Source organism: Simochromis diagramma, unplaced genomic scaffold (assembly GCF_900408965.1).
Source record: "Simochromis diagramma unplaced genomic scaffold, fSimDia1.1 OVJJ01000421.1, whole genome shotgun sequence".
NCBI classification, from domain to species: Eukaryota; Metazoa; Chordata; class Actinopteri; order Cichliformes; family Cichlidae; genus Simochromis; species Simochromis diagramma.
In genome coordinates, this window is record NW_024387250.1 from 11203042 (window position 1) to 11229229 (window position 26188).

The 26188-nt window shown below is 38.4% G+C and overlaps 2 protein-coding genes across 10 annotated transcripts in view; one reads left to right on the forward strand and one right to left on the reverse strand.

Moving 5' to 3' along the window:
* Positions 1-63: 63 nt before the first annotated feature.
* On the reverse strand, positions 64-9610 carry rtkn2a (rhotekin 2a). Of its 4 annotated transcripts, XM_040001663.1 has the most exons (14): positions 9346-9610; positions 8932-9033; positions 7175-7374; positions 6775-6833; positions 6580-6633; positions 6352-6469; positions 5907-6107; positions 5353-5447; positions 4512-4618; positions 4288-4419; positions 3668-3836; positions 3349-3456; positions 2287-3022; positions 64-1552 (listed from the first exon to the last, which is right to left on the reverse strand). In XM_040001663.1, the coding sequence occupies exons 1-13, from the start codon at positions 9478-9480 to the stop codon at positions 2316-2318; spliced, it is 2187 nt and encodes a 728-aa protein (XP_039857597.1). In that variant the 5' UTR covers positions 9481-9610; the 3' UTR covers positions 64-1552; positions 2287-2315. The 4 variants fall into 4 exon arrangements, with proteins under 4 accessions (XP_039857597.1, XP_039857595.1, XP_039857598.1 ...); XM_040001661.1 differs by having other exon boundaries at positions 64-3022; XM_040001664.1 differs by lacking the exon at positions 8932-9033 and having other exon boundaries at positions 64-3022; positions 9346-9606.
* Positions 9611-12748: 3138 nt separating this feature from the next.
* The window catches only part of cep170aa (centrosomal protein 170Aa), a 40079-nt gene continuing 26639 nt past the window's right edge, over positions 12749-26188 (forward strand). For 5 of the 6 annotated variants that reach the window (XM_040001340.1, XM_040001346.1, XM_040001344.1 and 2 more), the window contains exons 1-3: positions 12749-12924; positions 22532-22591; positions 23135-23274. In XM_040001340.1, the coding sequence (XP_039857274.1) occupies positions 23170-23274 (105 nt within the window). In that variant the 5' untranslated portion in view covers positions 12749-12924; positions 22532-22591; positions 23135-23169. Of the gene's footprint in view, positions 12925-20766; positions 22430-22531; positions 22592-23134; positions 23275-26188 lie in introns of those variants that run through there. The other variant, XM_040001341.1, reaches the window with a different exon arrangement.

Here is a 26188-nt window from a genome sequence, read left to right on the forward strand (position 1 = left end):
TTAACATGAAAAATATTCAGTAATACTTCCAAGCTCAGCAAAAATAAAGCAGTCTCACCAGGGTGGAATGTAGGCCGTTTTATTGCAGATCAGCAATCATAAAAAACACGGTGAGCTTCCAAGACAACAGAGTGAGAAGAAAATTGCACCTTTTGAGAAACATTAACTACAATATTTTTTTTAACATTGCACTATACGCAAATTACACTGCAGTGGGACATGATTAATGAATAGCTATGTTGCAATACATAAAATTAAGTGCCAGTAAAAGTCTAAATAATGAACATGCTAAACAACAACCATTGAGATCAGAGGACAATACTAATGTAAAAAACTACAAAATATTTCGATCAAAAACAGTAAAAAAAAACCAACTACAAATTCAAGATGCTGTTTTTATTTATATAGACTGATTATAAATTCATAAAATGAAAGCAAATTTAGCTCCGTTATAAGATGATATCTTTTCATGCAATTAGTTTCACCAGGGCTACACAGTCAGTTGTCCAAAATAACACAGCTTTCAGAGTACCTGCTAGTGGTACTTCTATGCATTTCTCAAGCATACCTAGTGTACCTGAAAATGGCCAAGATGTTGATGGAGGGGGGGGCGTGTAGGATGTGCAATGTAATTATTTTGATAATCATGGGGTCTGAGACATAACCACTGTTCTCATCAGCGAAAACTGATGGTGTGCTGTTCTAGCCTCAAACCCTCTCTTATGTTTCCAAGTGTATACAGTACAAGATCAAAGTGACTAATGCATCAGTAATACACATCAAACAAAAAGCATCTGACACACTGCTAAAAATCAAGCTGCAGCGCTTTCTGTACTCTTCTCTCCCTTTTTCCCTTTCAAGGCTTAAACTAAACCCGTCTGTAATCCACCTCCTCCTAAATCTACATCTTCCCCTCTAAATTAAACAGTATGGAGGGTGAGATTTAAGAAAACAGGGACTGCAGCTTTCACTATAATGCTTCAACTAGATTGTGAAGGGAGCAAAGTCTAATGTTTTGCACACTGTGTGTAATTATGATGACCATTCTTCAACACAATATCACTAAGTGGCTGAGATATTTAGTGGCTGGCAGTACTCGATATGTTCAAAACACACAAGGGCATTCATTATTTCAGCTACTCAAAAGACTCATTCATTCAATAATGTTCATAGCATATATTGGCTGTAGTGTTAAATTATGTTGGACATACTGTGTAGCCACTGAAAACCAAGGTCACACTATTATTAAGACCACGGGGGAATGTCACATTAGTGCCTGCAATTGCTCTTAAAATTCTGTTCCTTAAATTCAGCTATAGTGGTCATAAAGTCATCACAGTAAGTAGAATAAGTCAATAGTTCCAAAAGGAATGACTCGTCCTCAGTCGGCCAATGGATCAATTCCAATTTGGGCGCCTTTTCAAAAGCTCTTTCTTCAATCCATGTTCCAGTGGCAGAGCAAAGAAATAAGCCTTTCCATTTTAGTGCGATTGATGATGGTGGTAGTGGTGTATAAGCCAGCATTCAGCTTTTAATTTCATCTGTGGGTTAGCTGCACATGGAAGGTTTAGAAAGGGAAAGAGGAGCAGGAAATTTATACACATAGTCCTGATATTGCAAACTAAGGTGTAAACTCAAACGTGGCGTCATCACCTACCCACCCTTTATGGCAGACAACCGTTACACATTTTTGGAACTATGCTTATGTGTTTCATTGTTGAGTAAGATTTGTGCAGTCAGTATGAAGCTGGAGCTCGGGCTGAAGACTGTCCAAAGGTAAAAACTACCTACACTCACATCTAAAGATAAAATATTAACTAACACTCGTTTTGCGCTGGCGTGACTTCTCTGAGCTGTGTCATGTCCATTCCAGTGAGTCACTGCTTCTGACATTACTCTCCTTTTAACCTTATTGTTTTATTTAAAATATTTGATTGAGAGAAATGTGCAGGTAAACACATTTATTACCTATCGAGAAAATTCGTCTTTGCATTTTCAGCTTTATAACCTTCTTAATTTAAACTAAATGTCCTGGCTCAAGCTCCTTCCTGTATATATGAGAGTAGTATTGAATTTTTCCCACCAAACTGTCAGCAAATCACATTTCCCAAATGATGAAGTATTCTATTAAGGACCACACCAACAGTCAAGCCCAAATATCATCACCGATCATGACGAATTATCATCACTCCTCAGTTAGTTCTATAGTGCTATATTTGATTTTAGCAGCGTTACCCAGCTCAGTTGATAAAGTGTGACAGGTATCTGTATTAGTAGTAAGGTTACCTCACTCTAGATCTGATCTAAGGTTGGGGTTACAACGCTTTAAGGTTCATCCTCTCTCTGAAAGACTTCCTCAGTTTGCTCCGTGGTGCGGGAACAGGACCAGGACCATCAGTGGCTCTCACAAAGCCATGATCAGCTGTGGCCTCAGGGGTTTGGGTGTGGTGGTTTTGGTAGTCCAGCTGTTGGAGGGGGGGCTGGGGCTGACCTTGTGGGTGTACATTGAGCACGCCCAGAGGAGCATTTTTTCGACTTGAGGCGGTGGCTCCTCCAGCATTATTCCGCTGGAGCTGCTGGATGATGGCAGAAAACTTGGCATCCAGAGATGGTCTGCCTGTTTTGGACCTTGTGATTGGACGTGAAGTGCTAGAATTCTCTTTCTCCTGGTATGAGGGAGGAGGGTGCTGATGAAGAGAGGCAGGGAGAGGAGGTCTGGCTGGGCGGGTGGGAGCAACATAAGGCTCTCTGTCAGGGGGAGGAGGTGGAGCGCGTCGCTTCTTGCTGCTGTTGGTAGTACAGCTGCTGTTGTTGGGATTGGGGCTAGAACAAGGGGTGGAGGTTTTGCTCTGGGACAGAATACCCTTCTGCACTACCACTGAATGGGAACCATCAAACAGACTGGACCAGTTAGGTGCCTCTTTCTCTTCTTCATGGCCAATAAGGAAGTGCCCATCTGTCTCCTCAATTTTATTGTGGATAATATCAGTGATGCTCTCAAACTTGCCTGGTGAATTTATACCTATAAGGGAAATAAATAAACACCAAAATCAAGTGTTTTCCCTGATGTACTATTAAAATATAATAAAGCATCACAAAGGCTCAGATTGCAGCATTATATTTTGCTTGAAAAAGCATCTTATTAACATGCATCACCACTGAAAATTAATGTATTATGTGTATTCTTTTTCAGTGAGTGTCTTATTTGCTGTGAGCACTCACATTACACCTTCTTAAAATTAATATGTGTAAATATAAATCCTGTTAAATCCGCATCATCAAACAGTCGGCAAAATATTAACCTCCGTCTAACTCGCTTCAGTGACTCTTTCCAATTAATCTACTCACTCAGGTCGTTGTAAACAGAGTCTGCTTGCTTAGAGAGAAAAAGTGATGGTTTCCGTGGAGATGCGACTTCGATCTTCATTAGCTGGTCACAGCAGTGCATCCACTGGCCTGGTCATAAACAAGGATAGGCATGAGATGATAAGACCTATACCATCTGTTCTTAAAATTTAGCTAAGTGTATGTGCAACCACTTTTCCTGCGCAGACTAGTCCACACACTCCAGTTTCTCTTTTATAATGGCAAACACACACGAAACCCTTTACATAAACACGTGTTTTCATATACAAGTGCTTGTGGTGCATGGTCACATAACACTCACTCTGATCATAATGGTGCTGGTGGAGGGCTTCCACCCAGTCCTCCAGCGCTTCCCTGGTGTCTGTGGTGAAGACGATGGACTGCGATCCCTCTGGTGAAGGGTTAATGATGGAGAGACTCCTAGATTTGTGGCCTGCTGATTCCTTCTCCAACACTCGGATCCGGGTGTCCTGCACAAAAAAAAAAGCAAAAGTAACCTATTACAAGCTGAAAATCACTAACAGAATACAAATCACACCTCTGTGCGAGTTAGTGCATTAAAAATTACATCGCTGATATTGCAGAAAAAAATTAATTCCACAGCAAAATGCCAAAGCTCCAAGCCGTATCGCGGTGAGTAATTTGGTATCTTGTATTTTGGTTACTCTGCAAATGTTAGGGAAAAGGTGAACTGAGATTTAAATCAATAACAATGAATCTGATGTTTAACTTCTCTTTCCAGACAGCACAATTGAAACAGATAATGAAGTTTAACAGGGGTAACCACAAAGCCTCATCTTATGCAGAGTTTTAGAAAAGTTTGTTCTTCCAGTCTTGTGTTATAAAATGATGCAACAGAACAAGAAATTGCTAACATTAATGTTTATCAAGTAATTCAACATTTTTCTTAGTGTCTCTTACCTTATTAATGGGTACTTTGAGAATGGGTTGTATTTTAGCATCAATTTCTTCTGGAGTGAAGAAACAAGACAAAAAGCCGGCACTCAGCACGCAGTAAAGGCTGCAGCAGCGGCTCATGCCTTCCACACTTTGCTGTAAATCAGCAAAATACAAATAAATACTAAGACACTAGAGAATCAATGATGGAGCTTATTGCTATCATTACAAAATAACAGTGAACACACCTTCTGGCTCAGGTAACCGGCCATCATGGTCTGTGTCATACAGGCAGGCTGAGCCACTAACCGGCAGCAGAGGTTACCATAAAGTGGAAGCCAAGAGGACCACTCAGCTGTAAGGACGATGAAAAGCAACCAGAAAACTGTAATAAGTTACCTTGTACTATATGGAAAAAATAAAGTTAATTTAAAAATAATTCAGTTCTAAAAAGGACATATATGTTATTACAACTCATACATTCTCCTGTAACAAAAGCCCCAGTGTTTCCCCTCAGCCTCCTAGCAGATGCAACTACGGTATCATTTTGAAACTCCTCGGTGACAACATTCTCGATTTATTGTGCTCATAAGAGCTTCAGAAAACTTAGCCTCTGACCTCAACCTTGAGGTCAAACTCTTACATCGCCTCGTTCTCATATTATTGCACTCACAAACTTGGGCGTCCATGCCCTATCAGCCTTTTATAAATGAAGGGTAAAAACCCCATAATGTAAACTGTGCAAACTTCTACCAAAAGCTTGAGGTAAAATTCCTAAAATATATACAGAGAATCCCAGTGATTAGATGATCCCCTATGAGCAAGCACATGTCACATAGTGAGGAGGAAGAACTTCTTTTTAACAGAAAGACAACCAGGATCAAGGTGGGGCAGCAATGCAGGAGGGGCAGAAACCTGCCCAAGCCCTAACTTTCCATTTCATCACTCTTCATTTTGTTTAAATGGAGGTTTAGATTTAAGTGATGTTAAAAAAAATATCTATCATTACTATTCCAGAATGAAATCAGGAGTTAAAAAGCATAAGCATTTCATATCCCCAGATATAAAATGGTGTGTTTTGCTTCTTACCATCTTGGAGGACAATAAGGGAGTGAGACTGAAAGCTGCCTTCAGCCTCGGGCAGACACAGCGTTGTGTAGGCCAACAGGCTGTATTTGGCTCCACTGTTACAAGTACAAGACACATATGAACATTTTAGCAGTCTTCAAGTAGAGCACGCTGACTTTTCAGGGGAAATATTGCCAAGTTTAAATTTAGCAATAACAGTAAAGATAATGAAGACAATTCAACTTCTAAAATGTACACATAACCTATATTTTGTAAATTATATCCCAGTGAACAGGTGATACTTGAGATACTTTGAGCTGAGAAGTCCAAATTAATATTCTAAATGGTTTAAACTATGGTTTTCCGCTCATTTTAATAAAATTTCTTATTTTTATTATGACAAAAAAATAAATCATGATTACCTAAAAGCTAAACACGGGAACAGGGTTTGTTTTCAAAACCCTAACAAGCTCTGGCCCAACAGTCCTGCTTCCACTAACCCGTCATTGTAGAGTTATTGTAAAAAATCTTGAGCCAAGAGCCTATAAAGTATTTAATGACAGCACAATACATACGACGGTATTGGGTTGTGCTGTAGGAAGGTGTCAGGGTCTGGAGTGTCCAGCAGAGAGCAGAGCTTCCTCCCAGAGCTTTTTCCAAAGGAGTTGCGGAGCTTCTTAGCCAGTTTCTTTGGCGTGTTTACCAGTGTGAGCTCCTCCTCTAGGGCGCAGCTCCACAACTCCACCTTCAGCTCAAACTGAGGAACTGCTTCTTTACTAAGGGTGGGGATTTTAATAAGAACATAACCATTAAAACATATTAACAAACCAGGGCTGAAGCGACACAATATACATTATACATATACTAGATCAAAATTTCATTAAATACTTTTAAATTTCCCTTACATATATATATATATATATATAAATCTATAAAATAGACATACATCCACTTAAAGGGTGGAGTGCAGCAGTTCAGAGAGTACTACTTTGCATATTACATAAGCACAAAAACACTTACAAGATGGTAATTCCCTCAAAGCAGATGTCAGTGACTGATCTATCCACCACCACCATTTCAGTGTCAAACACTTCTGAGCCAATCTGCATCAGACAGAACACAGCCACCCTGCGAGAACCTAACAAATGTCATGGATGTACAGTATGCATTAGTAGAGCCAGTATGTACAAAAATTACAGGAGGCAAAGCTGAACATGAGGCATGAAAGATAACAAAGAGCAAACTTACTCCCTCTGTTGTTAAAGTGGTCTGAGTCCCTCCACATCAAAGGTATGCGCAGCCCTACGTTTGCAGAAAGTTAATTAAAAAGAAAGGCTCTTAAAAATTAACTCAGGGAGCAAAATGTTGCAACTAAATGTAATCGTTGCATAGTTTTAGATGTGCGGTGCTGATTTATTCTGAATAAAAGATGAGCAATCTTACCTGACAAAGCAATTGTTCCATTACAGGGCAAACGGTCACCTGAAATTAGATCTGAAGGTCTGGAATAAAATTTGGAATTTACCATTACAATAGATCAAAATGTGTGTAATGTATTTAATTTAACAAAACAAATAAACTGTATGTACATTTACAAAAAAGGATGGAATCGCTGCATGATTAAGATTTTAGACACATCTAACAAGACTTCCTGGATTTTGTTATTTTAAAAATACATTTTAAAAACCTCTGTCCAAAACCCGCTCAGTTCTTTCATTAGTGGCAGGACAATTGTTTCACCCTCCCCATCAAAGTTAACATATATCAATTGGACACACACACACACACACACACACACCAGTGATGTAGACTCAAACTGAGCCATAAGCATCAATCTCCCCACCTGCCGCCTCCCCCCATCATGTCCTCTTCCTCTTTTTTCTTCTGCAGCTGAGAGAGATATGCCTTTATCCGGGCGTTGCAGGTAAACATGTTCTTGGAAGCATTTAGTACCTGTTCTCTCTTACTGCAAGCGAGCAGCAGCTTGTAGGCCCCCTCTCGCATTCGCATCTCAAAGTCAAGTTTCTCCTGTATGTTAGTTGTCTTTGTGGACAGACAGACAAGAATGAACAAGTGTCAAAAAAAGGAACAGACTGGCAACTTTTCTATGACGTTTTCTATTGTGTTAGTGCATCAGACAACAAAAGCTTGGACATGAGCGGCATCACAGCAAAGGTTTTCATTAGTTATGCAAACTTTTTTCATAGGAAATTGCTTTTTAGATTACCAGAATTTTCTTTCAGTCTTTTAGTCCACTTCACATTGTGTAGCTTATAAAGCACTCAGTGGTTTACCCCCTCTGACTTCCTCAGAGTTTATAGCCCAATTAGACCTTTCAGGTCATCAGGTGCAGATCTTTTAACTGTTCCCAGAATTGGACAGAAGCGTGCTGAGGGTGCTTTCAGTTACTGTGGTGATGTTTTTGGAACAAGCAGCCTGCTGACCTGAGGACAATTGGAACTTGGTCTACATTCAAAAACGAACTTAAAACCTTTATTCTCATAGGCTTAAACTTAACAGCTCTTTGTGCACGCACAACTGTTTGTGTATATGATAACTTGTATTTTGTTTCGTTGAAAAGTTTTATTTTATTGTTTTTATCGCCTTAAGACACAGCAGACCTACATTTTTTTTCATGTTTTTACCTTATATGGTATTTTTTAAAGAAAAGCAGTTGTTAAACAAAATCCAAGGTCACTCTGGCACCAACAGAACTAACATTTTCTGGGTTTAATACAAAAGACAGATCTTAAACAGCAAGGCGGTTGGGAAATCTTCTTGCCCAAGGGTGTCCAAACACATCTGATCACAAGTGGGCCATACCAGTCAATATTTCATGGTATTTTCTAGTTATTTTTTATTTTTAATTACTGATTTTTTTTTTTTGTTATTCTTTAATGCTACGTCCAGATGAACAGACTCAACCTTTTGGGTGTTATTCTTTTAGATTACTTTCAGTTAGTTTTATTTTTTCAGTTTAGTGTTTATTGTTTATTTAGTTTTAGTCTTTTTATTTATTGTTTTAATGAGAGCTTATGTCAGATGAAAGATTTAGGAAAAATCTGCTCATGTATTACAATAAAAACTGATTCGGACCTCAAATAATAAACTTTTCATACATTTACATTCCTTTGTAGGAATGCTGGAATCTCAATATTAAGCATTTTTTGTGAAAAACTGATTTCCCTACAATTTTTGGACCCTTTGGTGGACTTGCAATCATTTGACACATTAGCCCCACTAGTAACTACCATCACAGTTAAGATGATACACTGGTGATGTTTCAAATTACTTGATAAGCTTGAAATCACAAACTCAAGACCAACCTTTCGGTGACGTAATGATGCATGCATGCATGAAGGGGTTAGATGGTAATGCCAGCTGAATGAGATTAATAAGTTGTCTCGGGTAGCAGTTTTAATGGAAAAGATGGAGTTTGGAAATGTACGATTGGCATTTCGAAAAGCACAAAACAAGTGAAAACTGGCAGGCATGCAGCAGACATATTCTAACTAAATGAAGTTTGATGATGTCTGTTATAATCACATCTAATATAACACAAACATCATCATTCTCCATATCACAATCAACAATATGCACCTGTAGCTTCTTAGAAATCTGTCGTATGTACAACAAATTCATATCCTCTACTATCTGGAGAGTGTCTTTCAGAAGACTAGGGCACGGCTGCATGCTCTTTGCCTGCAGGGAGATTAGTTGGAGCAGTATTAGAAGGAAGCAAACATACAATGATGATGCAGCGTACACGGATATGGTTTCAGGGAAGTGAATATTGACAAAAGGGGCACTGCCCCGAACTAGCTTTGCCCTGGAGGGTTGAAATCCAGCTTGAGAAGGGCGTTAGCAAGTCAAGTCGCAGCACATGAAACTATGTTATTAAAGCCATGTGAATTAAAAATATCAGCATTCCCGTGTTTGACGTGCACTTTACACCCACTCGGACCACTCCATTGGGTAAATCATACGAAACAATCACTGTCGTACCGCCCATACCTCTGTTTGTAGGAATAAAGTACTCTGTCGTATTTTCTTTCGTTTAATCTCCATATCCACCGCGGACCCGGCCAAAAACAATGACCTGGAGCCCCCATTTTTCTTGGAAGTTTGAACGTCCCGCGGATCGTCCATGTTGCATGTCCATTCGCTAACAACAGCTGCGTATTACTGCTCCTGCTTCAAACGGCCGGGGGCGGTTCGATTTCTGTTATCGTACCCCCCGTAAACGAAATCTCTCGTCGTGTTAACGTAAAGTAAACCCATTAAAAAGCTTAAAAGTGTGTTGTTCTCTTAGCACATTTAATATCATATCAAATAAATAAGAATTAGAGTATAAAATGTAACCAATACATAAAGCTACGACTTAATAAAATGTTGTAGTCACCATCAAACCTTAAAATTAAAACAAAATTAAACTCTAACTTGCAAATGTCCTATGCAATCGAAATCATTAAATAACAACCATTAAATAAAGAAAAAAGAATATTTTAACAATAATACATAAAAGGGTACAGTTCAAAAATAAACATGAAAAAACGTTCCGCTTTTCCCGGCGGCACTGCCATACATAAAAACGAGTGCCTTTACGCCAACAGGGAGGGGGCGTCATTGCGTCAGTGTGTCAGACAAAACAGGGCTGAACCGTTTTCGAGTTTGAATTTTTAGACGGTATAAAATCATAGACAGTATCAGATAACATACATTTTATTACATATATTATTATTTTATTTTATTTTAAATTCATCAGAAAATGTATTTTAAATATTATAATATAATACATACAAACATGCAATTAACTAAGAGGCTGTAATGCTAATTTAAAAGTATAATTTTCACGTTTATGCAATGAGCATTTCCATTTTGAGCTCACATTTTTGAAGCAGAACAAATATGAATCTTTTATATGTTACTGCCATTTAATCGATCTCCTTAATTTATATTTTTTCAAAGCGGTGGATGTTTTTCTTGTAGTGCTACATCCCTAATTAGTTTGATAATCTCTAGTAGTTTGGTTCCTGGTTATCATGCAGCAGGTAGAGTCTTCATTATCAGCATGACCTCTGCACAGTCCATGTAGTGGTACTGTAACAAAAGACCCCGGAACGTAACCAGTGCGAGTCCAGGAAACCCGCCCACCCGGTTCTGGCTGACATCGCTTCTGGTTGAGTTGGAAGCATCCACGGTTGCAGTTGTGGACGCAGGCGCTCCTGGAGATGAACTCCGTCAAGCTGGGCAGAGAAATTCCACTAAAACAGGAAATTACATCCGCTTTTAAAAATAAAACGCAGGATTTTGAATTTCAGACGAGGTTCACATGCAGTGTAATCCCCTGAGTCACTCAGTACACAGTCAGCTACTTTACCATCTGGAGAGCATTGTTAGTCTGAGCGACTGTCCTACAATAATCCATATGTGTGTGCATTCATAGGCTGTAACGTTTTATTTCACACTGTAGTCCTTGAATCACGAACTAGTATGCAACTGCACCAGCAGCTGACCTATCTATAAGTGGAAAACGTGTTAACATACAGGCATGTGCCTGAAATGCATTCATTCCTAACAGGATGCAAGAGCTTGGAATTTTATTGGGAAAGTGCAATAGTGGTTTATGGCTTTAAAATGACTCGTCATGTCTTTCTTACTTATATTTTTTAAATAATTTAATCTATGATATCAGTCTTTATCTCTATAATGCTTTTAGTAGCATTGAATCTAGAGTACAGTAATTCCATAAATATGGTATTACTGTAAATACAAGTTTCTTTTTTTTTCTTTTTCTTTTTTTTACTTTCCCCACATAATAAATTATTCAAAATACACACAGGTTATTACATGCATATTTTGCCGAAGAATGGTTTCACATATCCCAAAATATAAAAGGATCGATAGGTACACAATGCACACAATATGGCTTTATAAGTTAGAACAACATATTGAACTTTTTAGTTGAAACTCATGAGAGAAGGACTTTGGTTGAACCTCTGGTGTAACTCAGGTGATCGTGAGATTATAGTTGTGCGCGTGGTTCTGAATATTAAGTTTATTTCAGTATCAAATACACAAATAAATAAATATGTAATTTAAAAGCTTTCTGGGGAACTTAAACTGCACACCTTGCAGTCGGAGGGCAACTTTCTACTCATTTTTTCATATGTGTTGTCTCAAGCTGCTTTGAGAGCTCAATGAGAAAGACCTGTCAAGCACAGATAATACCATTGTTGAATTCAATGTGAAGTTGTAACACAGCACCATGGGCCATCTCTATGTTTTACACTTGCAGGTGTAGGTGCCAACCATCTTGTCCATAGTATCTACACCTCCTTTGGTCTAGTTATAAAATGTGATTAATTAGTGTTTTTTCCCTTTTCTGGTATTTTCATCCCCCATTTTGTTGTGATACATCGTGCTCAGGAGTACAACAGCCATTTCTTTCTGCTGACATAGCTGACTATGGTAAAGCTGCCACTGAATGCAAACTCTGTGCTGTAAGCCTCCCTGGACTCAGAAGCCTTCATCAGTTAAAGGATGTATGTAGAGTCCCCACAAAAGTGTCTCCAGGAGGCATGGTGAAAGAGTACACTGGAGGAAAAAAATTATCTGTGCCAATGTTGCTTCTTGTCTTTCTGAATCTACTACACAACTGCTGGACAATGGTTTCACCCAGATTCTTATCAACTTCTATCCTTTCTTTCCATTTTCGTTTCCCTATGTTAACCATTTCAGATTGCATAGGGGATGCATGTATCACAAACCTAGAAGATCTTTAGGCCATACTTGACAGGCTTGTTTGGCAGTGACACAATCACTCGGAGTGAACTGCTGTCTGAATGTTGAATGAATGCTGTCTTTTAATCCTAATTTCTCTAATAAGAAGGATGTTTCATGAACTTTATCATTTACCATTTTTTATTACCATACATTCTGTACATTCTTTTCAACCTATTCTTTTTGCAAACTAAAAACATAACAATCACATCACATCACAAAAAACAAAACTGAAAAATTGCTATCTACTATGGAAGCCCGTTTCCACCACTAAAAAACCCAACATTATTTACCATCCATATATCAAAATGTCAGGTTTTTATCTGAAAAAAAGTCAGAGAAAATAACTCCAAAATGACATAAATCGAGAAAATAACGTAAAATTTCCAGTTAATTTTGAGGAGGGAAAACACCCTGAAATGATGACTAAGAATAGCAATAAAAAATTTAAAAACTACCTCAACTTCCTTTTAGCGGAAGCAGATTTCTATACTGTGACAGCGGTATGAATAAAACTTAAAACACCACTTAAATAATGATCGACGCCTCAACTCGCAAATCTGAGTATCCTGTTGTCTCTTTGACATTTATTTTGAAACGTCTGACCGGAGGCAGCGATTGGCCTATTTGCCACTTCGACGCCTCTTTCAGGATGCTGGTCCGCTCGCCGCTGTTTTGCAGGGAGTCAGTAGCTTATTGCTGAGCAACGGAGGAAGAGAAGGCCACCGCATAGAGCCAGACTGAACTGCAGCAACGACAGGGCTGGGCTCCACACGCAGTCACAGAGCAAAAAACATCTTTAAGGAAAGGGTAAGTGTGGAGTGTACTTGATTTTTTTTCTTAGCGAACAGTATACAGTGGACAGTCCGTAGTATGGTTTTAGCTAGGTGGTTGACCGTTACTCACGTGAAGTTTGCGGCAGACAAAAAATATAAAGAGTCGCTTTTGCTTTCCTTCTGCAGTCCACTGATGTCAGTTTCCTCTTTCAGTGAGCTCATAGAAAATTCTCCCAAATTTTCAAACCATTAAATCTGTATTAAATCTGAGTAAAATTTAGGAAACAAAAAACACTCCGGCTCTTGTAACGACTAAGCAGACTGGTCTGACTCCCTCTTGGCTAACGGGATGGCTACTATTGTCAGCAGCGGCATGACAAGCCTACCCTGCTCCACCTTTGTAAGCCGCACAGACTATAGCCACTTTGCTGCCCTTGTAAAAACACCGGCCACATACTGCTTCACTCCAGATCAATACTATTGTTTACTACTGACCTGATTTTATCCAGTAGTTGCATCCTTTTGTAGCCAGACAGAGGCTAATCGAGACAAGATGCACATCAATGAAGATCGGTCACACTGAACGCTTTGTTTATCTTAGTGGAAACATGCTACCCCTCGGGTCTTCTTTTAGTCTGTATTGTCTAAGAGGTAGATTTTATGGGCAGGTTTTGCTCTAAGTAAGACAACTGCCGAGTGTTTTCCGATAACGGACCCCCCTCCTCTTCTTCTGTGTGGAGGCTTTGTTTTCGTGGGGCAGATGTAGCTGGCCTGCATGCATCCGCTCTCTTTGTGTTGAGTTTGATTTTTTTTGCTGTCATCATCACATTAGCTGTAAAACTTTTGAAAATAGCAGCAAATGATTTAGTTTAAATGCCATATGGTAATTTGATAACTCTTGACAGGCTGTTCATAAGCAAATGGTACTTGATGCTAGAAATCAATGCAAAAATATTGTAATTATTGTTTAATTACTGTTACCAATTTAGCACAAATGCCAGAGGCAGATGCATATCAATCAAAGCCTCACAACTGTTCAAAACATTTAAAATTAATATTTATATTCACAGCATTAGAAGCTGTTTTATTTTATGTAATCAGCTATATTATGCCCTTTAATTTCATCCAGTAGACTCAAAGGTGCTGGTGAAAGTCACTTGCAGCTCTGGTCTGAGTTTATAACCCGATTAGATGTTCTTTGACAGCTACGTGTTTCACATCAGTGTATCTTGCTAGTCTCCTCCCTCAGCTGTAAGAATTCAAATTTCTTGGGTTTGAGCCAAAAGAATGTGCAGATAATACCATCCAATCCAGTTTTGCTCCTTTTCCCTTTTCTCCCCTTTTTCCGCCTTCTTCCTGTGTTCTCCCCACAAATGTGGCTGCCAGCAGGGTTGTTGGCTCCACTGGCGGTTGCATTTTTAAAAACTGTGTCAGTGTCACAGGACGGTTGCTGCACTTTTGGAGAGGAAGCAGCAAACTGACTGAAGCTAAACTACAGCCGAGCCTGACTACAGACTTGTCTATTACACTTAAAACATAGCTTTTTTGAGTTTTATTTTTCTTTAGAAAGAAAATCTAGAAGCTTCTTGCAGTAATTCGACTATCGGTGCTGTTTGATCAACTCACATTTAATGTGCACTGCTGTAAATTACCATACTCATTGAAATCCTGCTTTTTCGCCCTGATATTCTTTCTCAGCATCTTAACTCAATCTGCTGTTCAAAGAGTAATTTGTATGCATATAGTATATCCTTCAGTAATATTTTCAATTCTAGTTTCAAGTTGGGGACATTTTTGGAGACTCTTACTCAGCCTGCCCACGGCCATTGTGTATAGTAGGAAGTTTAGGAAGTGAGTTCATTTTACTTCAGTGGCCCAGGAGTGTTATGTGTGACAGAAAACAAGCCAGTCTTGAACTTAGTATCTGATTGTATTCAGTTGTATTTAAGATGTTGTTAAAAGTTTTGTATTTGGGAGCCTGTAGCTAAAAATAGAAGTGAATCTCAGTTTTGTAATCTGCCAGAGTAGAAACGTTAAAAGGGTTATGACAGTCACATAGCCTTGCCTGGTAACGCTCATGCTGGCGTGTGGTGTCAGAGGGAAAAACAAGAGAGGTGAATAGCGAAGTCTGTGGTTACAAATTGGGAGAGACAGCACAGTATACCAGACAAAATACCCCAAAACAAGCTTGGAGCATTTTATATATACAATCATCAGCCTCTCCCTTGTTATGGAACATCAAGGGTGTGTCTGATTTTTAAAAAAAAAAAGCCATTTAACCTCTCACAGAAAGAGAAATTACACATCTGTTTTGGGGTGTAACATACTCCCCTCTGAGTTTCCTTCATTTGATACTTCTTTCCACTAGATATCAATCTTATATTTGAACATGTTCTATTCTCATCTTTCCCTCTGCCAACTCCTGATTGTCCTGTTATGCTAATGTTTATGTTTTTTTCCCTTCTAAGTGCAAGAGTGAGAGAGTTCACTATTTTTATCTGCTACTGAAGCTATTGCTACAGCCAGGATAAATGTTGGCACCATAATCAAAGTGGCAGGGTTGGCCAAATACTAATGTTCCTGTTAAAGGGCCATGGGTTAGTCATTATCTGCTCAGCAGGGGCTATGCGGGGCCATTAGAGCAGTCATCAGACCAAAGGTATATTTGAAATGACTGCAATATGTTTTTTATGTAAATGGAGTTTATATGTTGTGCCCTCTTGATGCTAAAATAGGTAAAACTATCTACGTGAATAATTGGTTAGTTAAAAGTTTCAGGTTTTTGTAATTAAATATTTATTTCTGGAAGTTTAATAGGTAATTTGTGTTGTTTTTTTCATTTACAATTTATTTTTCTTATTCCCTATTAGAAAGCTGCCTCCAGACCTTGTTTCTGAAAAATGTAGTGTACCCATGCTCCAGAGAATGAGTCACATGAAAATGACTATGCTTCAGGGCATGTGCATCATTAACTCTCTTGGATTATTAATAATCTCTTTTTCAGCATATCTATATTACTGTAAGGATTGCCCAGGGTGCTGATGTTCCTCCTTCCACTCAACATGAATAATACTGTTGTTTTTCCCATTAATCCTGTTCTTCATGTTCTATAACGGTTAAATTTTCATCAGTAGGGCTATAGTTCATTTTGAACACAAGGGTCACTAAGCATGTGGTGGGTTTATGTCTTAAGGCCAGGGTGTGGTGGGTTGTGTTTGGTAACAACACTGAATCAGTCAGGATGGATGCTGGCTAAATGATGGTGTTTGCTTGTTTGTTCCTCTTGCCGATGGCTCATGTGGTGTGTGTGGCTGCTTTTCTACACCATATGGTCTTTTCTGCTGCATTGGACTGTTTCTTTTTCACCCACATGCTGCATGTAAAAGCCACATCAACTACACATAAAGCCATAGCTGCACACGCGCACCCAAGTTTCTGCTGACTTACACTGCCCATAATGATTTATTATGTCCTTCCATGGTGCTATGACTCTGTCACATTAGATTAATGTGGGTATATAGTCTATTTTTGAACCAGGTAAGATATGCAAGAATGAAGTCCGGTTTTTACATACACATTTACATTACTTTATTAACCACAGTGGTAAAATATGGCAGTTATTCTGGCAGTTCAAGGTTATCAGCTAATGCTACCAATTAGAGCAGAATATTAGGATTTCTCTCACCAAACTTTTTGGGTGAACTTTACCACACTGGCATGTTGCACACGTTTTTTCACTTGTAGGTTGCTGCTTGATATTAAAGGCCAGCCAGTTATATATGGCAGTTCAATGTGTTTTTAAAAATTATATATCCATGTAACAGAGCTAGTGAGCAATCACCTTGATCTGATTTTGACAGTCAGCAGTACCTTGTGCTTTCCTGCTAGCAGACTGATTAGTTACTGTCTCTCCAGTCAGTCTTTTATCTCTCAGTTAGATTCAGTGTTAACTTCACCATGATGGTAGTCCTCCTTCTACTTTGGAGATATGCTGTAAGCTGACCACTTTTAACCACAACCAGCTAGTAGAATGCTGGTTTATGTGCATCTTTACTGAGCTCACTGAAACTGCAGATAAAGAACAAGGGATACGGTCACAAACAGCAGGGCAGGGCGATCCATAGGACGATAAAGTCACTGGAGAGGCAGTTGATTATTCTTGAGTTATTTATTGTCACAAAGTATTTATACTAATATTTACATTTATATTTAAGAAAGCATGAGTATAGCCTTAAAAAATGTTTAGAAAGGTCTTACATGCCAATACATACTTATGCTTTTGTTCGATATATATAATTCAGTTTGAGATTAAATGGAATATTAAACACTTGTTTACTTTAGATGTACATGTGTGTGTGTGCGCGCGCGCGTGTGCATGTGTGTCTAAAAGATGCTCATTCTCATTTGGCTTAGTTCTTGTTTTTTTTTTTTTTTTTTTTTTTTGCTCCTGGTGTTTAAGCAGGGTTTGGATGTTGGAAGAGCATCCTTGGCTGAAATACACACTGTCAGACTGCATTCAGCCTTTTTATGATGATAAACCCAAAGTGTTTATTATGGATGTCAAAATATACTCTGTAGAATCCGGCTTTATATCAGACTGTGATGAGGTACCTTTTAACATAATTTGGAAAGGCAGTGTTTTGATTTTACTGGCTATTCTTCCTTTATTAGAAGAAGTTAAAGCAGGCCAATGTCATGTCACAAACAATAAAAATATCACAGAATGGTATGTCTGAATCAGCCATAGCTTCTTCTTTTGTGTTCTCTTAAGAACATTTTTGATGTACCGTATCATTGAATTATTCTTAAATAAAATCTAATTTATTGACTGGTTGCCTTTGTTATTCAAAGTGTTGTAACTTAGTGCTTTGGATAGCGATAGACTTATTTCTCTTACATTAGACATTAGACTAAACATGTTTGACAACGGTGTCATACTCATGTATTAGAATGGTGCATTATATTCTGTGCAACACAATAAAACTTAGTTTCTAGAGCTGTAATGTTTATTATTTTTGTCAGTGTTGAGATCACAACTAATTAATCCAATTTTGCCTAGAGTTTGGAAAAAAATAGTCTTTCTAAAATAGGATTTCTTGGTACTTTTATTATAATTAAATAAATCTAAATTGAAAACATAAATAAATGTGCACTAAATCTGTCATTGCCTGGCAGGGAAGGAATTTGAAAGGAGGAGATTTTGCTGAAAAACAAAATAAGAGCATTATCGTGAAACAAAATGCTCCACAGTTATTTTATTTCAATTATCATGTTTTAAAAGTTATTGAATGTAAATTCTATTAAAAACAAGTGGTCACCATTGGAAAACTTTAAAAGGAAATAAAAACATATATATATATATATATTTTTTTTTTTTCCCCAAGAGCAACAAAACCTATCTCATATTATGGACAGAATCTTTTTTCTTGTGGAAATTGTCTGGTATATTATTATATCACAACAAGAGCTGGGATACTCCTTTTGTCTCGTGTTTAGAAGAACAATAGATTGTAGTTCTCCACTACATGCTTTCATGTCTGTATGTATGTAGTCGACTAAGCCATTGGGGGATAGAAAAGCCTTTGTCTGTTTGTCCAAAGGTTACCATCTTGTCTTGAGTTTGTTCACCTGATTTGCACCCCTCAGGGTCCTTTGCACTCTTTGCACAAAAACATAACTAAGCTTGCGAGACTGATTCAGCGTCTCTGACCTATTATTTATTGACATTGATCTGAAAGCCCTCACAGATCTTCCATTGGTGTTATTGAAAGAATAGGCTTCTTTGCTGTTTGTTTTGTCTGCCAGTATACTTTCTTTTATTGGTTTTATACCTTCAAGGTACTCCAGAACATCACATACCATCTTTGCTTTCTTTGTGAAGCTACAATATTGGTTATACTATCAGTCAGAGTGACCAGAGTTTAATTTAGTACAGCTATTGCTCTGTTCTTTGTCCGTTTAGCCTAAGGGCCTGTAAGTGCTGAAGCTACTGTAACTACTGGGTGCTGTTTATATTTGGACAATCAGCCTCGGCTGTTGTAAACATTAGATGCATTGTCTCATGTCTGCCAGACAAATACCAACCAGACATAAAAAATCAAAGCAACAAGTGCCTGAAAGGTTTTTAAATGTAATTACTTTGATTGATCCCAGTGAATAAGCAGCAAATGTGACAATTATTATTATTATTATTATTATTATTATTTTCGTATTTTATTTAACTGCTGTCAGATACAGGCTATAAATGCAGGCATGCAACCACGCCCTTAGAAGTACTAAGTTTGGCTCTTATCATAAGACCATGTGGAAATGAGTGTGACGAAAGAATGAGTTGTCTCTCTGTGCTCATCCCATCTCTTTCCCCCTCGTCCTCTCCCTCTTACTGTCTGTCGCTTCGTTTGCGTAGGACATATGTGTGTGTGATGTCTCTGTGTGTGATGTGGTGCGAGTCAGCTGTCATAGTTGTGCCAGTTGATGTGACATCTGGAAAGTTAGAGAGGAAAAGCAGATGAGTGTTTTCTAATGGTTACCCAGCTGTTGCATCATCCTGGAACGCACACTCCAGCCAGATGCTACGTGGAGAGTAGCAGGCCAGTACCAAAAAAAAAAAATCATATTAGGTGATGCCAGTAAATAAACTAGTGCTCAATGACATCACTTCCTGCCGCCTTTCAACCAGCGTTTATGATTGGGTAATTCATGTCAAAGGAGGAGGTTTGAATTGTTGAAAGGATAAAAGGCTATTTGTATAACTTTTTCTGGTCCAAAATACATACGGAATACAAGTGCAGTTAAATCAGATTTTCCAAAAGTCAGCGAGCAGCCTCGCTATAGATAACAAATGTTTTTTAATTCATTTCAGCCTATCAAAAATCACCTAATTGTGCTCTGTGGATGCAAAGATGAGTGTCTGCAGCGAGGGGCGCTGCACATGCTTCCTGTATCTCCTCTGCCATCTCCTCTATACAAAGAATTCACAGTCATCTTAGAATAATCCTCCTGTTTCAGTCCTTGCGGATGTGTGTGTGTGAGATTGAGTGCGTTGGAGATAGTATAAGTGCCGGTCGGGGGTTGGGAAATTCCTTTCAAAACCCATGAGTCACTATTCCTCCTTATTAGCCCTAGTAGAAAATGCTGCTGAAAACGTGCTACATCGCCACTCCAGTGTTTACATATATAAACAGTGTGTTTAAATATGTAAACAATGAAATATTTTTTGTCCTTCTTTTGGCTACGCGTTACACATTAGTGCTTTGTGAATTGCCCATGCAGTGCCTTATATTGCATGATATGTCAGACTAGCTGTCCAAAACACAAGGACTTTTCTAATATTTCTAATATTGTTATTTGGATGCACTCGCACTCACCGTTTTTATTATAGAGAAGGAAAAGACTACATGCAGAACTGATAATATTTCCCTCTCAGCTGTGTGTCCTTCTTCAGACCTACCACTGCATTCCTCCATCTGTGCTACGTCTTTCATGTGTAATAGTGAGAAGATTTTTTTCTTTTTAATGGCACCATAAAGGAGACTGGTATGGATTGCATCCAGACTATTTAACCACATTCTCATTAGGCTTGCATTCTGATGTGAGTTTGCAGTGGTTACTGAGACAGGCAGCTCTGTGATGCTTTAGTTACAGTCGAGTAGGAAACCACAAACAATTATAGTTCTGTTGCACTAGTGGTGTATCCAAACACCATTATCTGTAATATCTGCCACATAATGTTCACATGTACCTGCATAACGTGTGTATGTGTTAGTCCCCAATAGTTCCTCTGCATTTAACCCATTCACCCAGTGAAGCAGTGGGCAGCCACCAATGCGGCGCCCGGGGAGCAGTGTGTAGGGACGGTAACTTGCTCAGGGGTACCTCAGGGTAGCCGTTCAGTGGAGTTGAACCCCCGACCTTCCGATCACGGGGCCACCACTCTACCTACTGAGCTATCCCTGCCCCGAGGTTTGTCAATACAAATTGTGCCACCTGTTAGCCAAACAGGTGGAGCATGCAATGTAAGCAGAACATCATTAGTTGGAATCTGATCATTAGCCCTGGTGCTGGATTTAATATATGATAATAATCTTATTTATTTTGCAGATGAAAACATTTTAAATTAGTTTACTTTTATTTTAACTTCACAGTTAACATGAGTTTACTATACTAAAATAAAAGGAAGAGAAGTTATGTAAAAAATAACACTTAGCAACATGACTTGGATGGGTCTCAAGTGAAACCTTTTCAACTTTGAGGTGAGCTAAAAGTTGCAAAAGGACTAAAACACCTCCCCGGAGAAGTGACCAATACAAGCTGTGCAAATCACTTTATATTTGGTTGGTGCTTAATACTTAAGTTTGCTCCTGATAATTGCATGTGAAAATGCAGAGAAATCATAAGTCAGATTTAGTGATTTGAGAATGTAATCGCTGTTGTCAAAATGTGACATCTTCAAAAGTGCTTCTCTCTATAGCAGCTTGTTGCAGCACATTACTTGTATTTGAGTACCTACCAAGTTTCTAAATTTTCCTATTAAATCTTTCACTCAGCATGTAAAGCTGTCAGATATTCAGAGTGGTCACTGGAATGAAAGCTGATCTGTTTTACATCAGAGACAGCTGCTGATACAGTCCTATTCCCAACCCATATTTCCTACAGTGTCATGCAAGAACTGAGGTGTGCAGTTGATTAAAATTTTACCCAAGAGATTATTGAGTTGGTATACTAAGTACTTAAAAGGTCAAGTGAGCAAGAGCTTAGCGCAATAATCTTTAATTCCCACTCTGATGGGCTTTTCTTGGCACTTTCTACACACGACAGAGAGCTCTGGTTATTTGAGTGCCACTTCAAATTAATGTCAAAAGCTTGGAAACTTATTTTTAATTTGAAATAATTACTTAGGAAATGTTTTAGAACCGTCCAAACCCCACATGAACAACAGTATGTTAAAATGAATTTCATAGCTGGTACAACATTAGTTACAGCTAAAATTTAGTTTAAAATGTCCCTTTAGTCTCATATTTTACACCCTGTTGCTTATTCAGACAGGAACAGTCACTCAGTCTGTTGCTCAAAACAAACTTCTAGCATGCTCAATCAGTTTAAAAATGGGTATAGAGGTCAACAGCCCATCAGTTAGATCTCCTTAATGCTGTAGTTTCAGGTCTAGGCAGTTAGAAAGTAAGAGTGGCTGGCTTTGACCTCGTTTTTAGCTCATCTGAAGGAGAGCAAGGGGAGGAGGGAGGCAGGAGGGAAAATGAATGTCCTGATGGGCCGGCCAGCCAACAAATCTACATCACTTCCTCCTCTAACATCTGGCAGTGATCAAGGCAGGCACAGAGAGAGAGAAAGAGAGAGAGAGGATGTATCTTACTGGCTGGCCCAGTGTTCATTTCCAGGCGTAGACAGAGGCATCACATTGCAAGACCGCCCACTCGATCTCATTCCCCCTTGGAGCAAAACAAAATGAAGATGGAAAGAGTTGTGAAAGACTTTTTCTCAGATCATCTCTGATGTCGTCATGATCTTTTCTGTCATATGAGGTTACCAATTTTCCATGATGATAGAAAATCTATGATTGCCTGAATCTGTGAGAATAAATGAAAAAGAAGAAAACAAAAATGTTGGTTCTTCATCTTTTTCAGGATGGCGTAGCTGTGTTTTGCTGTCAGTGGTCGATCTGCAGTGAGCTACCTGGAGCAGAGGTGTGTAGTAGAGTTCACCAACATATTTCATTCAAATTATGACTTACTTTTGCATACATTCAGATTTCATGTACGTTAATAAAGAGTTCTGTTTTTGAATACTGTGGTGCACTGATAAGTTAAACCTTGATCAGTGATCTCCACAGGGTATGGTAACAAACACATTTTTCATTCTTTTTTTATTACAATCTGTTATTTTAAATAATACTGTTGGTACAAAACAATTCCTCCCACTGTTGTTTATATACTGTTTTTATAAAAATTATCCACACATATTCGTAGATTTCATTTCTGAAATATGATGTATCAGCATTTATTTAGAGTGTAAGACTTAGGTTGATTCTAAGAAAAGGTGTTTTCTTGGGGGGGGAAGACTGGCTCTGGATTATAAGGAAAAATGCCAGGATTACAGCTGTAACCTTTGAATTTGAATTCTATACAAATATTTTTTTGCTGAGTGGGTAATTTGGTGTGGATTCAACCACATCTAAACTGTGGTCACCGAATAACAGATTACTTACACTTCTGCATGTTTCTTTTCAGGAGGTTTGCATGAGAGGCTGCTGCAGGGTACAAAGATGAGCGTGACCTCCTGGTTTCTGGTTAGCAGCGGTGGGACTCGCCACCGACTCCCACGGGAAATGATCTTTGTCGGCCGGGATGACTGTGAGCTCATGCTACAGGTAAAGACATTTGATATGCCTCTTTTTTTTTTTCACTGAAAAAAGCCCCAATAAAACAATCGTGTTTGATTTTACTGTTTAGAGATCATTAAAACTGCTGTACACATAGATGTGACCTTACCTAGAAATTTCTCTCAGCCTTAGAAGTAAGCTGCGGAGTTCACATTGACCTGTTTCATTGGACAGTGCAATAACTGTACCAAGGATTGAACAACAATAGCACACAATGCTCATGCTGCTGCTCTTAAAGTAGCAGAGGTTGATTTATATGTCTGTATGCTGATGTCGCTGCAGCTGTGCATGCATCCAGAGAGACCACGTGCATGCTCATGTGTACCTCTGGTCACTGCACTAATAATAGAAAGTGGGGCAGATACCTCTTGAGTTAGATCTTTTCTGATGTGTGTTGTTGTGGATAGAGTATTCATCCATGGCTACAGGACTCCAGTTATGACATTACATTTTTAGTGAACTTTTCACTGCCACCAGTGCCTGTCAGAAAGTATGATTGTCAAAAACATATTTGTTTAGGACTCACTGATCCTGAGTCAGCAGACATTTTCTGTTCACTGTTTACATTATGCATCACACATACGCTTCTGTCTGCTTTTAGTTTCTGTTTTCAGTACAAAACCTCTATACAACACTGAAAATTAGATTTTCTGTGTGTAATTTGTATTAGTTAAATGATAAATGTTCAGATAATCAAATCTAATTTTCATAGTTTAATAGTGTAGATTAGCTAATGCTAAAACACAAAGGACTCTAAGCGTTATGTGGCTAAAATAATTTAGATGTCATGCGTTGAGTGAAATGCATATGAAGCAGAGACTAAAGTTGAGATACATATGTATGTGTGTACAACTTTTATGGAAAAATATTTAAAAATGATATGTTATAAAACAAACTCGGTGATATCTTACTAATGTCTTTGCATCCATAAAACTTGGAAACTACTTGCTGTTCAGATGGTATCGTATCACGCCTTTACAATCTGGTTTCTCACAGCCTTCAGTGCTTAAGTAATACAGGTTGTTTGCTTTGCTTTGAGTTGTAAAAGATCTCTTTCTTTTCTTCAAGTGGTTTCTTAATGTGTTTTTGATGACCTGCGTGTCTTCGGGTTCTGTATGTGGATTGGATGTGGATTTTTCTTTCTGTGTGTCTTCTTGTAATTCTAATGTGTTTGGAACCAGAGAAAGATAAGGGAACTATTCCAAGTTACAGACATTATTGGTTTTGTGTACTTAGACAGCACATGTGAAGCGGCTTACAGTTACCCTCCATGTGACTGTTTTAACAAGCCAAGGCATCATCACATGGTTTAAGGCAGCTTGTGTCATGCACCAAATAAAACTGTAATGCACACTCACAGATAGAATATCAAAATACAAGTGAATATATGACAGAGAATTTATCACACAGTTGCGTAAGTGTTTTGTAGATGTTGTGTTGTCAGCTTGAAGAATTGGCTTGTTTTTCCCATCAGTCATACTGTTTGTGCTACATTGCTTTTGACAGTCATGGTATTTGCAAACTAAGGATAATGATCCGAAGCGCCTAGCTCTTATTTTCTTATTGAACAGAGAAGGTGTTTAGTGAATAGAGGAACACCAAACTATGATATTAATTCAACTGCTACAAATGATTTTTCCTGAATTAAACATTTTGAGGACGTGGCTTGGCTCTGCATATGTTCTGTTGGTTGTTAGTGCATCTGAGTATAGCAGCATGAGTCCTCTCTCCTGTACAATGAGCAGCTCAGCTGGTCTCTATCCTGTTTGATCTAGCCTAATCTCACTAAAGTAATCGCTTTCACAGTTGGCCCTCTGGAGTTGCTTCCCTTGGTTTTACTAAGCCTTGCAGCTTTATCTTAACATTTTTTCTTCACCACGAGCATGTTTCTTTGTTTAAACAAGGAGTGAATGGCTTATAGGAAAGTCATATGAGAACTGAATATCAGATTCAGCTCCCATAATCAGCACTGGCTGATTTCAGTGGAATAAATTCACTATTGTCTGCCTTGCTTCATTGCAGAAATGACTTAGTCTTTGATTATTTTTAGTCATTATTAGTTCTATTTGTAATGGTGCCCAATGTATCTGTTACTTTTATAGTTTCCATCCTTTGTATTTGTCTGCCCTGCCATCATTTGTTTCACCTATGCTTGATTGTTTCCACTTGCATCTCGTTGTTACCTGTGTTTCGTCACCAATCGCCTCTGTGAGTATATATGGTCCTGTTGACATCTGTGTCTTTGTGTATTGTTATGGATTCTTTGAACACTGCCCTTGGGCCCTCTTTTCTGTGACATCTGCATTGTTAAAATTTTGCATTTAACAGGTTAGTGAAAGAGGTTCTGTGGTTCCACAACCCTAAAGCCCTTAGATGAACCTGAGTTTATGCTTGTGCACATATTTACCGGATATAAATTCTGTATTTGTCAGCGTTGGAGAGGTTTAAGGCTGGCAACAGAAATGTGGTCACTCCCAGATGAGCTAATCATTGAGAAATGACTTGCCTACTATCAACCCCAGATCCAACAGACTTTTCAATTTCAAACAGTAAAATTAAAATGGAAACATTGACATTTCCACACAAAATAATTCCAGGTTGTCCTGCTTTATTTGCATTTTTATAGATTTAGGGTTTTGCAGTAGATATCTGACTGCAGCAAATTTGCTAACCAGTCAGTGTCATTGCAATTCTTCAGATACATGAAACATTTGTGTGGCACTGGTACGTGAGACATATTTACCAAATTCCACAGCATATTTCTCTCCGAGGCTTTTGCCATCTTTTTTTTTTTTTTTTTTTAGCTATGCAGAAGGTTGCAGTGTTTCTACTGGAAATTGTTTATCCTCCAAACAGCCTGCTTAAAATCAATATTTTACCTCCAATCTCCAGTTACTATTCC